This window comes from Ambystoma mexicanum, chromosome 10 (genome assembly GCF_040938575.1).
Source record: "Ambystoma mexicanum isolate Mex_15411 chromosome 10, UKY_AmexF1_1, whole genome shotgun sequence".
NCBI classification, from domain to species: domain Eukaryota; kingdom Metazoa; phylum Chordata; class Amphibia; order Caudata; family Ambystomatidae; genus Ambystoma; species Ambystoma mexicanum.
In genome coordinates, this window is record NC_090932.1 from 1313136492 (window position 1) to 1313152284 (window position 15793).

The 15793-nt window shown below is 49.3% G+C and overlaps 1 protein-coding gene across 2 annotated transcripts in view; it reads left to right on the forward strand.

The window, feature by feature from the left end:
• MORC2 (MORC family CW-type zinc finger 2) overlaps positions 1-15793 on the forward strand; it is a 959542-nt gene that overhangs the window by 834709 nt on the left and 109040 nt on the right. For both annotated transcript variants that reach the window (XM_069619348.1, XM_069619349.1), the window contains exon 25: positions 8879-8972. In XM_069619348.1, coding sequence (XP_069475449.1) covers positions 8879-8972 — 94 coding nt within the window. The remainder of the gene's footprint in view (positions 1-8878; positions 8973-15793) is intronic.

The window sequence follows — 15793 nt, forward strand, 5'->3', positions numbered from 1 at the left end:
CAGGTGAACCCATTGTTTGTTTGCTCTTGGGCTCTCGAATATGATCCACAAGCACCCACAGCTGTGCTGCTCTGTAATAGCCTTGGAGATCGGGGTGTCCTGTGCCTCCCTTTTCCTTAGGGAGGATCAGAGGGTTAAATGCAATTCGGGGCCTCTTCCGTTCCCATAAGCACGCCAGGAGGGTACCTTTGGCCTCAGCCAGAAAGGAATCCGGGAGGGCGATTGGAAGAGACTGAAACAAAAAGAGCAGCCTCAGTAACACATTCATTTTTATGGCTGTGAACCTTCCCGTCCATGACAGCTATAATTTCGCCCAATTCCTTATTTTCCCCCTTATACCCAGAAAGGCTTGTAGTTTGCCTGGTACAGATCTTTCAATTGTTTTATCATTGTTTTGGATGGAGTGGATGGAACAGGCGGAGTGGATGGAAAGGGTGGAATTGATGGAACAGACGGACTAGTTAGAACAGAAGGACTGGACGGAACGAAAGGAGTGAATGGAAGAAATGAACAGTAGGGAAGGAGTAGCTGGAACGAAAGGAGTAGCTGGAACGAAAGGAGTAGCTGGAACGAAAGGAGTAGCTGGAACGAAAGGGGTAGCTGGAACGAAAGGGGTAGCTGGAACGAAAGGGGTAGCTGGAACGAAAGGGGTAGCTGGAACGAAAGGGGTAGCTGGAACGAAAGGGGTAGCTGGAACGAAAGGAGTAGATGGAACGAAAGGAGTAGATGGAACGAAAGGAGTAGATGGAACGAAAGGAGTAGATGGAACAGATGGGATAGATGTAACGGAAGGAGTTGGATGGAACAGATGGGATAGATGTAACGGATGGAGTTGGATGGAACAGATGGGATAGATGTAACGGATGGAGTTGGATGGAACAGATGGGATAGATGTAACGGATGGAGTTGGATGGAACAGATGGGATAGATGTAACGGATGGAGTTGGATGGAACAGATGGGATAGATGTAACGGATGGAGTTGGATGGAACAGATGGGATAGATGTAACGGATGGAGTTGGATGGAACAGATGGGATAGATGTAACGGATGGAGTTGGATGGAACAGATGGAGTGGAAGGAACAGATGAGCGGATGGAGTGGATAGTACCACCATATCGCCACCATATCACAATACCACGCTTACTCTCTCCTATACACCACCATTCAAATAGAACACAGCGATACTATGACACATTCGGTATAGCTGTTCTCATACTAACACCCGCCTCATACTACTCATCATCCTAATTAAACACAGAAAGCTGAGCACACACAGCCAGCTTAAGAGTTCTCCCCAGACCTAACGCCGCCAAAAATCAGTCTCGGTGTCAACCCCCCAGAATGAACACATATACCTGAACTCCCAACCACCACACCTAGTGCTATGAAGCAGCGATCAGGCAACTGCCACACCGGCTGCACACATATCCTGTGCACCCTTGCACCTTATGACCATCTCTCTCTCAACTGACTTGAACTACGGTTCCTGAGGGCGTTCAACCTACCAGCGCTTTGAGATCATACCAATGATACATAAGGCGCTATATAAATGCAAAGTAACATAACATGGTAATCTCCAAGTAGCGGATACCATCACTGGTGACTTTCAGACCCCACTTTGCTGTGCTCGATCCCGGTTGCGTGCCCTTGACCGTCGGTGGTAATGCTGTGGTCTTATGTCTGATTATGCGGAACCGTGAATACCCCCCGTATTCTTCACTCCTGGCCTGTAGTGCTGGGATGGACTGCGACGGGTGAGTTACGGACACCAGAACGTCGTCTGCAAACAGGGCATGTTTATATTCCTTGCCAAACTTCTTGAAACCTTTTATCGAATCATTGTTCTGGATGATCTGGGGCAGAGGCTCCATTACCAGGGCGAAGACCAGCGGTGAGAGGGGACACCCCTGTCTGGTCCGTCTTGTTAGGGCATAGGAGGGAGATGCCACGCCGTTCACCACAACCCTCGCCCTTGTGCTATTGTAGAGTGCCTGTTCCCCCCGTATCCTACCCGCCCTAAATAGGCTTTCTTCAATACCTGGAGCATAAACCACCACTCCACCCTGTCAGAAGTCTTTTCCGCGTCGACCGAGATCGACGTGGGGTCCACATCCCTTTCCTCGACTGAAGGCATTAAATCTAGAGTCTTACGAACGTTGTCTGTGCCCTGTCTTCCCTTCACGTATCACACCTGATCGCTATTCACCAAGAGCAGGAGGACCTTACTTAACCTGTTAGCTAAGATTCTGGCATAAACCGTGGCATCCACATTCAGCAATGAGATCGGCCTGTACGAGCCGCATTCAAGTCTATCTCTCTCCTCCTTGGTTGTCACTATGATTCTCGCTTCCGTGAAGGAAGGCGGGGCCTGCCCCGAGGTCCTAATGTTGTTGAACAAGAGCGCCAAGAAAGATGTCAAGCCGCCTCTTAGCCTTTCATAATAGGCCGGGGTGAAGCCATCCTGACCAGGACCCGTCCTTAGGTTGGAGATGACAAAGTCTACCTCCTCTGTTATGGGAGAATTCAGCCCATCCCAGTCAGAGGACTCTTTCAGAGGAAAAGTAACATTGGACATGAATTCCACTATACTCTCGTTGGTGGAAACAGTCTGAACTATATAGCTGTTCATAAAATTGGGCAAAACGGGCTGTTCTTTCCTTTGGGTCGTCCAATATGACACCGAAGGGGATTTAATCTTATTAACCACCCTAGGGTATGGGCCTTGTCCCTCTTTTCGTAATATCTTTAACATATCTGAGGTGGGTCAGGGCCTTTCCTAGCCAAGTATCCTTCAGCTCCTGCCTAAGCTGTCTGATTTACGCTAACGTCTCTGCAGTTTCCCCTCCCCATTCTCAAGTGCCATTTCTTTTTCTTATTTCTTTTTTCAGCTGGGTGTCTCTTAGCAGTTTACTTCTTTTCACCGTTTCCCCTTGCCCTATTAACAGGCATCTTATTGTGGCTTTGGCTGCGCCCCATGCTGTTGTGCGTGGAAGATCCCCTGTGTTTTTTCGTTTAAAATACCTCCTGTACCGCCTCGTCCAAGGATTCCCTAAAGAGCTTGTCTTTAAACAGCATGTCATTACATATCCACCTTTTATCTACGATGTTGTTCAGGCCCATGTCCAGCTCAACCACTACCATGTCTTTGGCCAACCACCCCACTACCTCAATCTTTGAGCTTTTTAATTGGTGTTCCGAATTCCCCTTCCAAAAAGTCAGTCTATCTGAGAGTATGTCTTGTGGTGGGGGGTGGGGAATAGAAGGTTTATGCCTTTTTGTTGCTGGTGCTGGGCTCTCCAGGAGTCAACCAAGAAGTATCCCCTTGTGAAATTCTGAAAGTATCCCCTATCCTGGGGGGGCCTTGCTCCGTCTCTATGATATCCAGTCCAAAGCTGGATCTGTGATCTAATTGAAATCTCCCCCCACAGATCAGTGCTCCCGTTCTCCCGCTATCCAGTAGTTCAAAAAGGTCACCGCAAAATGTCAGTTGCTGTGTATTCGGGGCATATCCTGAGCACAAGGTGACCTCCCTTGACCGAATGGTCCCATGCACAATGAGGTATCGACTGCCGTGGTCTCTGTGTGTTTGAGAAATCTGCAACCCTAGTGACGTGCGGTATAGGATCTCCACCCCTCCCTTCTTTTCTGGGCCGGATGCCCATATGGCTCCTCCCACTTGCCTGCCCCTCGGGGTGTATTCCTCATTGCTTTTGAATTTAGTCTCCTGCACAAATAAAACCTCAATTTGGCCTGTTGGAAGGTTTTCACTAGCATTGACCTTTTCTGTGGTGAATTAAGACCCTGGACATTTAAGGACCCCATCTTAACTAAGTCAGCCGCCATAAACTGTGTGGGGTAAATGCATTGTGTACGGGGGAAAAGGTTGCTCTTTCTCCAGCCTATGTGCACACTTGAGGCTTCTTTGAGGCCATGTCTTGACAGTAGGTGCTTTTGGGCGGCATGGCTCTCAAACTGCCAGACCCTCCGCTGCTTGGTGTGCTCAGACATACTTCACTGCATTTCGGTCTCACACACTCTCTTGCCCATGAACTCGTCCCCACAACCCTCAGTCTTCCCTCTTCCCCATTGCAGAGAACAAAAAAAGAAAAAAGTCGAAAAAATGGCTCCTCCTAATCTTGGAGACGCCCTAGGAAATAACATAGGGCCACACAACGGGTGTCTCCCCGTGGACCCAATAAACCGTAATCTTTGATACATCAACTGTTAACAAGCCTAAGAACATTATGGCTACTCAAAAAACATTGCCCATCCTGGCGAACAGAGTGCGATCGGCCATGGGGTTGGGGGGGGTCCCCAGTACTGGTCTTGTCATAAACCGCCGCCTTTGGTTCTCTGATCTGGTCACTGTCTTCCCACGGCTGGCGGGGTGCTTTTTTCGTCCATTCATGGCCCCCCTGAGATGAATCATTCTTATGGTGCGTCCTCCCAAATCAGGAGTGTTCAGCCTCTTATATTTTCTAGTGCCCTTCGATCGGCCTCTTTTTGGCTTCCTTGCTGGCTCTGATGATGATGGCAGATGATGGCTCTGACGATGATGGCAGTTCCTCGTTGTCGGCCATTCCTTCCTTCTCTCTCAAGCCTCGCAGCAGGCCAGTCGCTTCCTCCAATGAGACAACTCTCTATTCCTCATTAGCGTGCTTAAACAGTAGCGCGAAGGGGAAGCCCTATCTATATTGAATGTTTTGCTCTCGCAGCCAGGAGGTTAAGGGGCGACCATCTCTTCTTTGGGCGAGAGTGGCGGCAGACAGATCTTGATATGTTTTGACTCTCGTTTTCTGGCCTACTGGACTATTTCCACTTTGTGCCTATAATGGTGGCATTTGGCAAGGACTGATCGTGGGCCACCCAGTGGGCCTCCAGCTCGGTGTACCCTCTTGAATTCTAATTCAGAGGACAAGGGTGCCGGGAAGAGTGACGCGACCAGAGCTTTCACCCTTCTTTCCAAGCTCGCTGGCGTTTCGTGGGGTGCTTCCTTGAGGCCCTTGATCCTTATGTTAGCTCTCCTCTCCCTGTTTTCCAAGTTGTTAACTTTTGCCGCCAGATCTGAGTTACTTTGTGCCAGGTCTTGAAAACGGCTTTCCGCCCTCATTTCTATGTCGTCTACGGACTACTGATAATTTTCGAGGGCCTCCACTTTATCCTCTATCTTGTGTACCCTCTCCTGGAGGGCGTTCACTGTCGTAGTCATGCTATTTTTCAGAGATCGGATCTCGTCCAACAGAAGACGCACGTCAGCTTTCGTGGAAGACTCTTGTTCTCCCCCAGGTATGAGGGGGGGCCTCCCTGGGTGGGAGAGCAGCCATTGTTGGACTCTCCCGGCAGAACTCCTGCAGCTTCTGGGCTGTGGACGGGTTTAGGGGGCAGCTGCAAGCTTGGTGTTTGCAAGAGGAGTGTTTCTCCTGTCCCTTCTGTTAGGCAGAAAACTGTGCAGTTCCCTTAGGGACCACTGCAAAAAGTTTAAGACTACAGGTGTTGGCAGTAAACCCAATTGGTAGCAGTCTGTACCACCCAGATTTACCTGGTAGATGTGGCTGAGCAGTCAGACTTCTCTCGAAAAGTTAGGCAGTATATAGAGTATACACATCAGGTACAAAAATACAGTAGCACAAGCAAACACTGACCAGAGCTTTGGTATAAAAGTATATAATTATTTATTTAAGAACACACTGGTAAAAATACACTGGCACTAATATGTCAAGCAAGTTCATACACAGTCATTAGAAATATATACACCTCCCTGATTAATTATTCGACAAGTCTTAGGAAAAGAACACCACTTATTATCAAATACAGAGGTGAGCGCTTAACCAAGATGGCACTCCAATAATTATTTAAAAAGGGAGGGAAAAGGCAGAATTAGAAAAGCACACCATACCAACACTTTTAAAAGAACCACAGCAAGTCAAGAAAGGCAGAGTCTACTGTAGGGAAAGAAAGTTCATAGGCCAGGCCCACTCTTGGAGAGAGCAAGGCGGAATGTGCCCAAGATCACACAGTTGAAGTACACTTTAAAAGTCTTTGAAGATAGTTCAAAAGGAGTTGGATCAGTTCAGAAAAGTTAGTTAACAGGTCCCAGGTCACCCCAGGATAGACCGTCCAGGATTTACGGGACACCTTAAACAGTCTGTTGCAAGGGAGACCAGGCGGGACACAGTAGCTGAAATGGTGAGAAAGCGCCAGCGGGGGTAGTTGTTCCTGGTAGCGGGTGCAAATCGGTGCATCGTCCAGGGGAAGAGAAGATCCCGATGTGGAGGAAAGCTGGAGGTCGTTGCACTGCCAGGGAAGAAACCAGCCGCAGAGTTTCCCGGTTAAAAGGTACTACCCTTTTATTCGCGGTAGTGGTGAAGCGTGGCTATCCGGCTGCCGGGGTGCTTGGCACGGGCGATTCGACCACGAGACGATCCAGGAAGGCGAAAAGAGGGCAAACTGGTTAACCCCACCAGTTCAAAGGAAGAAGACTCTCCAGGATGAAGATCTTCTCTGTCGTTGGGAAGTGGTGAGTCGGTTCAGCAGGGCTCCACCGGTGGTGTTGTCGTTGCAGGTCGGCTCAGCTTCTCCCTCTTTGGATTCTTTAGGTCCTGTGGCGACTTCTGAAGTTCCAGTCCCCAAAGCCCTGCACGTTTAAAATGAATGGGAAAATCCCGTAGGAAATATTCCGGTGGAATATTTTGCGTGGTAACCACTGCCACCAGCCAGAAACTCGACGAGGGGGGACTGCACAGTGCGCCCTCGAAAAACAGACCCAGGGGCAATCTAATTACCCCTACCAGTACTTCCACAATATGATGGTTTGCACTGGTTCTGTTCACAATTTAAGAGTAGTAAAGTCAATGGTGACTTTACATACCCTGGGAGACAGTAGTCAGTCCCAGGGTATGGAGTCTGTTTGGGGGTCACTATGACAACCATGTGTTACTGCACTGAGGATGCTGTGTAACACACTTACCAAAAACACATGAAACCCTATGGAGTAAAAGACCCCATAGCCCATAAAACACATTACAAAGTCAAAGGACATTCTCAAATTATGCCTAAGAGTGGGAGAAAAAGAGTCTCACTCTTAGCAGGAGAAAAAAATAAACCCTCAAAATCCAGCAAAGCTGCTAGGGGACTCACTAGGTTTGGGAAATTAGCCTATACAGAGAATTCTCCCTAACACTTTCTGTGGACTGCTTGCCGTTGCTATGGCAATTTTCTTAGGTTCCGAGGGGGGGCGTATTGGCCGCGGGGTGGTGAGGGATGCTGCATCATTTTTCCTTTCCCTTTTCTTCCTCCCTTTGCAGGGTGGGGATTTGTGGGGGGCCCCCGCCTGTTTACTTGCCCAGCTCCCATGCCCGTTATGTGCTTTTGCACCCCCCACTGCGCTCTGTCCTCTATTACTGCACAATGATTTTCCAGCCCCACATTGGGGTGCCTGATTAATGGCCCTTATAAGGTTGCACACTGGGTCACCTTCCTGTGAAGGGAGGCTTACAGTAACAGGGAGAGGCTGGAGGGCCTCCTGGGAGGTCATTTCACTACTGTACTGCCCCCCTTTGCTTGTGTGCCTTTAGATTTTTGCACTCCTTTGGAGCAAAGGCAGAAGATTTCCTGCAGTCCCTCCGTGTGTAGGTGACCGCCACTAGTGGTGTCACTCGTGGAGTGCAGCCAGCAAAGATTATAGTCTCTCCGTGGGATGGGGGCGCGCTGCTCTGTTTAAAGCCTCTTTTGTCTCCCACTGGCTGTGGCGTATTGTACTTTGCTTCAAGGCATGCGAATGAGCGTGGGCACCTGAAGCCTTCTGCAGGCACTTATGGGGTTCCCTCACGTGCCCTCACATCCCTTATGTGAATGCAGGAAGGCTTCCAGCCGATGCGGGTTCCTCACGGCTCCTTCCCGCCTCCACCTCCCCCTCTCCTTACCGGTTGCAATGGCTGGGGGACTGCTGTCGGTGTGGTGCCCCCTGGATGTGGTCTGCCTTGCCGAGTCACCCTGGCCAGCTCCGTGGTCACACCTCCTCTGCCTCTTCACCTGGTCGGGGCGCCAACCCCAGCTCACCTGCTTCGTTTTACCCGCTGCAGTCTCCGGGTGGGAGCCACGGCTTCTTCCTCTCGGGCTGGCGGAGGCTACACAGACTGCTGCTTCCTTGAAGCCCCCTGCGCGCTCTCTCCTGCACCTTCCTTCTCCGGCAGCACAACTGGTCCGCTCCATGGCTTCCAGACCTTGTCCACATGGTTTCGCTGACGGGACATTGTCCCTCTTGCTCGGCCTCTGGCAGGGCCTCTTGACTTGCTGTTCATCCACTGCGTTCCCTTCACCGATTTCGCTCGGTACTGGGACTGGTGATTGCAGGATGCTTGGCTGACCTAAAAGCACACTCCAAACTGCTTGCGAGCTGGGCAAGCTACTGCTTCTGCGCCTTTCACTTCAGGTCCTCGTGGAGGCTAGCGTTCAGGCAACCATTTCTCCTGCACCACCTGGTGGTCTCTCTTAGCTGCCCTTTTAATGTTTTTATATCAACACTGTTATTTTTGTGTGCCTAAACTGAAGTACTTTTTGAACTTAGCCACTTAATTTAAAATTCTGCAATAGAGTGCACATTGTTCTATATACCTGTGTAGTGTTTCTTGAGATGTCTGTTGGGAATAACTCTACCTATCCACCAGCCTTCTGACCTCCTCTGAGTTCAGCCAAGACTGCTCTACTGAGTCTAGAGATATTTTGGTCCATCTTTGATGGTTACCCTGTTTTACCTTTAGGATAATGGTTTCACACCCCTAACCAGAGTACTGTGAAAAGATCTTGCTTCTCGTTTGCCACTTTTAAGCTGCTTGCATACTCAATTTGTATACTTTTTCTTTTTCTTTCCCATTTCAGAAACTGCTTACGATATTTTTTACCTCCAAATTTCCCCATCTCCAAGAGCGAATTGAGCAACATGAGTGCTGAAGAGCTGACATCCTTTCCACTGGTAAGCTTTACAGCTCTGAGGAAACTTGTCACAATTTTGATTTGAAGTACGCAATATTCGCCTTCCTTCATTCATAGGCTTGGAATGTTTAGAGCACCAGTACGACTGAAGAAATCTTCACATTTAGCAGTAAGTAAAGGTAAACTAAAACATTAGCCTGCTCCTTATTTGACCACTTAACTGTAACTTTTTCATTGAGTATCTGTTAGGAACGTTTCCTCTTGGAGCAACGTTTGTTCCATATTCTGTGGACCTCCAAATATGTTGCTTTTGTTTTTACACCATGTCCTGACTATTTACAGTGAAGTAAGGCCTTCAGCTTCACCCCACTGGCCTTTTGCTCATTTTGTTATGGGGAAACGGAATTGTCCTTCAGACTGTCGGTACTAGGAAACTATTTTTCCCATAGTCTTTTGATTTTGTTATCAGTTTTGGTAACCTTTTCATATTGCACACAGCGCCTTCCAGTGCAGTGCAATGGGGATATTTTTGTATGACCCTAGACTCACACTAAAAGGATTTTTGGTTCCTTTTAAATGTGCCTAAAGAGAGCGTCTGGCTAGAGTCTTCATTTTTACTGAATTTTTTTGTTAGCTTTCTCACGTTTACCTCATTTGGCTACTAACTGTGACTAGTGTTCTAACATGGCTGTGCCACAATGTTTTTCATTTGTTCTTTGGCCATTTTGTCCTTTAGCCTTCTTATTGCCTTGCCAGGTTAGGAACATCCTTTTATGGTCATGCATTTTCGCGGGAAGGCAGTGCTTTTCGCAGGCTAGTGTAGGCCATGTGTGTTCCAACCCAGGAAGTGGGTTGGGAGTGGCTGTTCCCAATCCACATACTGGTTTTAGGGTGTCTGGAGTGTATGCATGCTTTTCACTAACAGTGGTCCCTGAATGGGGGCTGGGCAGTTGTGTGTGTATGTGACCTTCTATTGGTTGTGCTGAGTTTCGGCGCTCTCCTACAGCCATTCCAGGGAGATCTGAAGAGGAGCCAAGTATCCTGGTAGTTGTGCAGATGAAGGAAGACCGATCCTGCGAAGGCCTGCCGACCAACTCTTGCTGCAGTCCCGGTGGTGCCCTGTCTGGCTATTGATCTTAGAAGACCCTCGTTGGTGCTTTGACCTCTTGGATTGGTGGGAACAACCAGTTTCAACGTATTCAGTGCCCTGCAGTTTGGAGTCTTCGGTCGTGTTCCTGGGCAATCAGTGGACTGACCAACTCCATTTTGGGCTTCCGCAGTACATGAGTCACCATTCTGTGTTTTGATTCAGCTTGTCCTGCAAGTAAACTTCCTGCGAAATAATAGCATTCCAGCATCGATGGGGTCCTGAGATAGGCTTTCTTCTACTGTAACATCTGTGATACCTGCTATCGCCGTGCATCGGTGACCGTCGTTGGAACCAGCCTTCCAGCATTTAGTTGAGTGTCCTGAAGAGTTGAGCATCGGTGCATGCTGCATTATTCCATGAGAAAGGGTTGCACTCAGCTCCTGGACCGGACCAAAACTTTGCTTGCACCCGCAGCTCCTGGGCATCTTCGACCGGAACAGGCGGCGGGAAAATACACCTCCAGCTACCCTCCTTCAACTTGCCAAGCGTGAGGAAATATCGGAGTACAGCTGGTGATTAGTAACAAGACTTACCAGAGCCCTTATCTCCACCCTTTAAAAGTGTGTGAAGAATTTTGATTTGTTTTATAACTCGTGGCTTGGCAACATTTGTTCCAAAAGCTACAAAAGCAATTTACCCGGGCACATATTTTGGGACCCATATTCACGTCTACAGGCACATTCCCCTAACCTTTTCCCAACTCCGAAAAGTACTTGGAAACTTTGAACCTTTGGGCACAAGGTGGACTTTATAAATTAGGGTTGTTTTTCCTGTGGACTGTTGGTGCTATAACTAATTACCTCCCTTTCAGGTATTGGGGGAGGGGGGAATTGATTATTCTGCACTGACTGTGACTGTATATATGTTTTTTCTGATGCTTGTGAATCTGCTGACCATCACATGCTGTGCATATAGTCTTACATCTAATGGTTACCGCAGACTATTGCAGCTTGTCTTCCAAGGATCGAAAGGGGACGTCGACATGAGCGTGCCTGTAACACTATCCCTAACATTACATGTAGTGTACCCAAAATCCCTCACGCATCGAGGTCCCTCAGATAGTTTTTTTCCGCCCAGCTAGTTGGTCGCCTTACGCGAAGCGCCTACGTATTTGAAAATTGTTATATTTCACGACCTCCGGTCGTTTATTATCATCCCCTCTTCGACGATTACTTCCTAACCACCGCCGAAGACAGCAAAGAACAGATTTTGACGGCGGGTGCTCTGGTTGGCGCTGCCGACCTTGTGGCCAGGCCTTCTGGCCGGCCTATACAGTAGGGAGAGTGGGACTGGGGGATTTTCTATTCTTGTCAAGAATGTCTTTCCGTCTACCCTCCCTTTGCTGTTTTGGTCATGCCGTTGCTGTCGCACACCTGATCAATGGACAGGACACCATTTCAATTTTGCTCTTCCTGTAAGGTAAAATACCCCTGGAAAGAAGAGCACCATTGGTGCAATAAGTGTCTTCCCCTCAATCACGACGAGGTGTCTTGTAAGCACTGCCTACTCCAGCGTCCTAAGATGATCAAGGAACATTGAGTAAAGCGGTGGGCGGCCTACGCCAGGTCGCAGGCCGAGGGTAGCTCCCCCGCCGCAGCAGCTGACGAAAGTGATGAGGAGCTAAGCGACAGCCATGGGTCCGATCCGGCTGCCATTGACCTCACATCGGAGCGCGTACACTCCACGACATCCGTCACCGGCCCCACCAGGCACAGCGATAGTCTTCTATGGGGAAGGTACACCCCAACGACAGGGACGCACACAATACCCTTAGGACCAAACGCACAACCCACGGCACTGCCTCGGAGGATCAGTCGAAGCAGGCCAAAGTGCCAACGGAAACGTCGAGTTTCTCGACGGCACCCGCCGAATCACGTGATCTGCAGCCCTCCCCGCAACCGCGTCAGTGGCATGCGTCCGACCAATCTACAAGTAAGGGCGCCAGCACTAAATCTCACAAAAGCTTTGAAGCCTCCTAAGAGCGCACCGACGCATAAAGTTACGGTTGTGTTGAAGTCTGTAGCGCAACCGTCTAAACAGCCTAAACCCCTTTCGGTAACGCCGAACATCAGCAAGGGCTTCGCTAAAATCGTTTAGGCGGCCAGTAAACAAAAAGACAAGGCTAAAGACTTGTCGAAGGACACGCCTGAAAGCCTGGAAGAGCAGGAGGATTATTCTGAAAGCCCCCAGTCCTTATCCAAGAACCTCCTTGATACATCTCAGCATTCTAGGCTAGGGGATCCCCAGGAGAAGGCCTTTCCCCCTCTGGACCCATCTGGCTCTTCTTCATGGACCAGATAGAAATTTGAAGGCTGTATGGACAAGTTGGCTAGATTTGTGGACTTCTCTGAGAGGTTCACTCCTAAGAGGCCTAGGGAAAACAACCTTTATCCTGCAGTGACCAAGTTTCAGAAGACATCCTGCCCTCTTCCTGAGGAGGTTTTTGACCTTACAGATCAAGAACAGCTCCTGATCAGACCCAGGATTGGGGGGATGACCAGCAGGGGGATGACCCACCCTGGCTTTCACCCACACTTACTCCGGACCCAGATACCATATGTATGGACCCTCCCTCCTGCCCTCCTCTGCGTCAGGCTTCATCTGTCGATGACCAGATGGCGTTTAACGCCATTCTGAAGAAGGCAACAGAACACGTCCAAATAGCCACGCAAGAGGCAGTGTTAGATTCATACTTTGTGCAAGACATATTAAAGGAGCAGCCTCCTGCCAGCCAGGCTATCCCTTTACTCAATTCCATCAAAAGACGCACCGCTCCTTCCTTGTTAATGCCCTCTCAAACTAGGGCTGTGAACCCTCGGGTGGAGAAATTGTTTCGCCCCTCAACCTCTGACCCCCTATCTATTGGGGGTCATGCCATTCCAGATTATCTTGTGGTTACGACTACAAGAAAAAGGGCAGGGTTCCCCTTGTCCACCGGAAAGGCTCTGCCGGACAAAGAATGTAAAAAGTTGTATGCTCTTGGGAAGAGAGGCACTACTGCGGCAGCATATTCTACCTGCATAGCCAACAACACCACGCTGTTGGCCAGCTATTCTGACGTCCAATGGAACCTGCTACAGGAAGACTATTAAAGGGCCCTGAACCAGTGCCTTCTCGTCTGCTTTCAATTGTTTCAGAGGGTAAGCAGGTAAACCACAACATCCTAAAGAACACTTTGGATGCTGCTGAGACGGCAGGGAGAACCTTGGCTCAGGGTACCCTTTTAAAACTGCACGTCTGGCTGAAAAATTTGGGTTTCAAACCAGAGACACAGGCGTTGATCGCCAAACCTGTGTAAGAGTCAAACTTATTTGGCAAGGCCGTTGATGAGGCACTGGAAACGGCCAAGAAGGAACACAAGACTTTAAAGACTTTGAATCAGATAACCCAAAGACCCTTTCAACAGAGAGGGGGTTGGGGGGGATTTCTTGCTGCTCCTTTCGTGGGCAGTCCTACTCCCGTTCCCCACACAACCAATATGGCTCAGGCAACAATTAGTCCTCAGGACAGGGGTCTGCCTCCACAAACCCTTATCCACCCAGAGGACAATGCTGTGGGGAAAGGTATGGGTCGCAACTCCACCGCCAGAGGCTCCGCCGTCCGGTTAGAAATGACACTCAAGTCCGGGTCCCCTCCCATGCCACTCCGTCCCGTCATTCCTGCACGCATGGGAGGGGATTACCACAGACAAGTGGGTGCTCAAGACCGTCATCCACGGTTACTGCATCAAGTTCAGCCGGCCACATCGATACAGACCTCCAAGATCCAGGCGCCTAACACCGGAACAGCTGAAGATCCTGTTGCAAGAGGTCGAGATCCTGCAGGAAAAGGTCGCAATCAAAGTCGTCCCCGTTCTACAGGTGAACAAGGGTATTTATTCAGTGTACGTCCTTGTACCCAAAAAGGATCTCGCCATGCGCCCTGTGCTAGATTTGCGCCCAGCTAACAAATTTGTCGAACCCCAAAAGTTTTGTATGGTAACACTGAAAGAAGTAATTCCTCTGCTAACGCAGGGGGATTACATGGCAACATTGGCCATTAAAGATGCATACTTTCGTATTTCAATGTTGCCGGCACATAGGAAATACCTAAGGTTCATGCTAGAGGACAAACAAGATCCGTTCAAGGTCCTTCCTTTCGGCATCGCCTCAGCCACAACAGTATTTACAAAGGTACTGGCAGTTGCAGCAGCTCATCTGTGCAGGCAATACATCCCAGTTTATCCTTACCTCGACGACTGGCTCATAACAGGGGACTCCTACAGAACATGCCCGTCAAACACTCAAAATACGATAAACCTCTCATTCAGTCTGGGATTCTCCATAAACAAGAAATCCAGCCTCGACCCCTGCCAAGTCGAGCAGTTTCTGGGGGCTCTAATTCGGACAGAAGACTGCCTCGTCTTCCCCTCCAACGAGAGGGTTCAAAACATGCTGTTTCAGATCCCTCAGTGTGTAGCCAGTGGAGAGGTGACAGTACGCAAGGCCATGCAACTGTTAGGGATGATGGCATCCTGGATCTACTTGGTTCCTCACGCACGTTTGTGAATGCGCCCCATGCAAGCGTGGCTCAACAGCCAGTGGTTTCAGGCCAGCGGACAATGGGACAATCTAGTGGTTGTCTCGGCAACCCTCGTTCTCTCTGCAGTGGTGGTCAAGGGAAAACCTCTTGAATTGGAAAACCTTCACCACCCCCGCAGTAAAAGCCACTCTCACGTCGGACGCATCGCTCACGGGGTGTGGGGCTCACCTCCTTCAACAGACAGTGCACTGTGTTTGGTCCCCAGCAGTAGCATCCAACCACATAAACCTGTTGGATCTGCTAGAGGTATTCAAATCACTGAAAGCCTTTCAGAAACATTTGCAGGGAAAGACAGTACTGCTTCTCACAGACAGCACCACAGCCATGTACTACCTGAACAAGCAAGGACGCTCTCACTCTCCAGGGCTGTTCAAACTGTCTCAGAACATTTGGAAGTGGGCTCTCAGACACAAGATGTTTCTATTGTCTCAACACGTTCCAGGGGAACTCAATCTTCTGGCAGACGTGCTCAGCAGAAACTTCCTGTTGCCCTTAAAGTACGAATGGCGACTACACAAAGACATCGTGTCCAACGTTTTGGCAGAATGGGGCTTCCCAGAGATCGACTTGTTTGCAACTCTGGAGAACTCACAATGCCCAGTTTATGCCTCCAGGTACCCTCAGAACCGATCCAAGGGGAATGGTCTCTGGATAACATGGTCAGGGACATTTGTTTACACTTTCCCCTGACTCCCCTTCTCAACAAGATAGTGCACAAGATGCACCAGGAACCAGTCACCATGATATTGGTGACCCTGATGTGGGCACGCCAGCCCTAGTTATCTCATCTGATGGAGATGTCTCTCTCTCTCCTCCGATGAAACTACCTTGCCCATACAACATGCTATCTCAGGACAAGGGGGAAGACACTTCATCCATGCGTGCAGACTCTCAATTTAGCGGCCTGGCTCCAGAGATCAGAGCGTTTGGGTATCTCTAACTTCCTTTGAGATGCATGGATATACCTAGGGAAGCAAGAAAACCTAACACCAGACATTGCTACTCCAATAAATGGAAACGCTTTTTCATCTGGTGCAATTCCAAGGGCATCAATCCAATTGACTGCTCTACCACTGAAATCTGGAAGACTTCCCTGTGTCACTGCACTGTAGGTGCTGTGTGACACAATG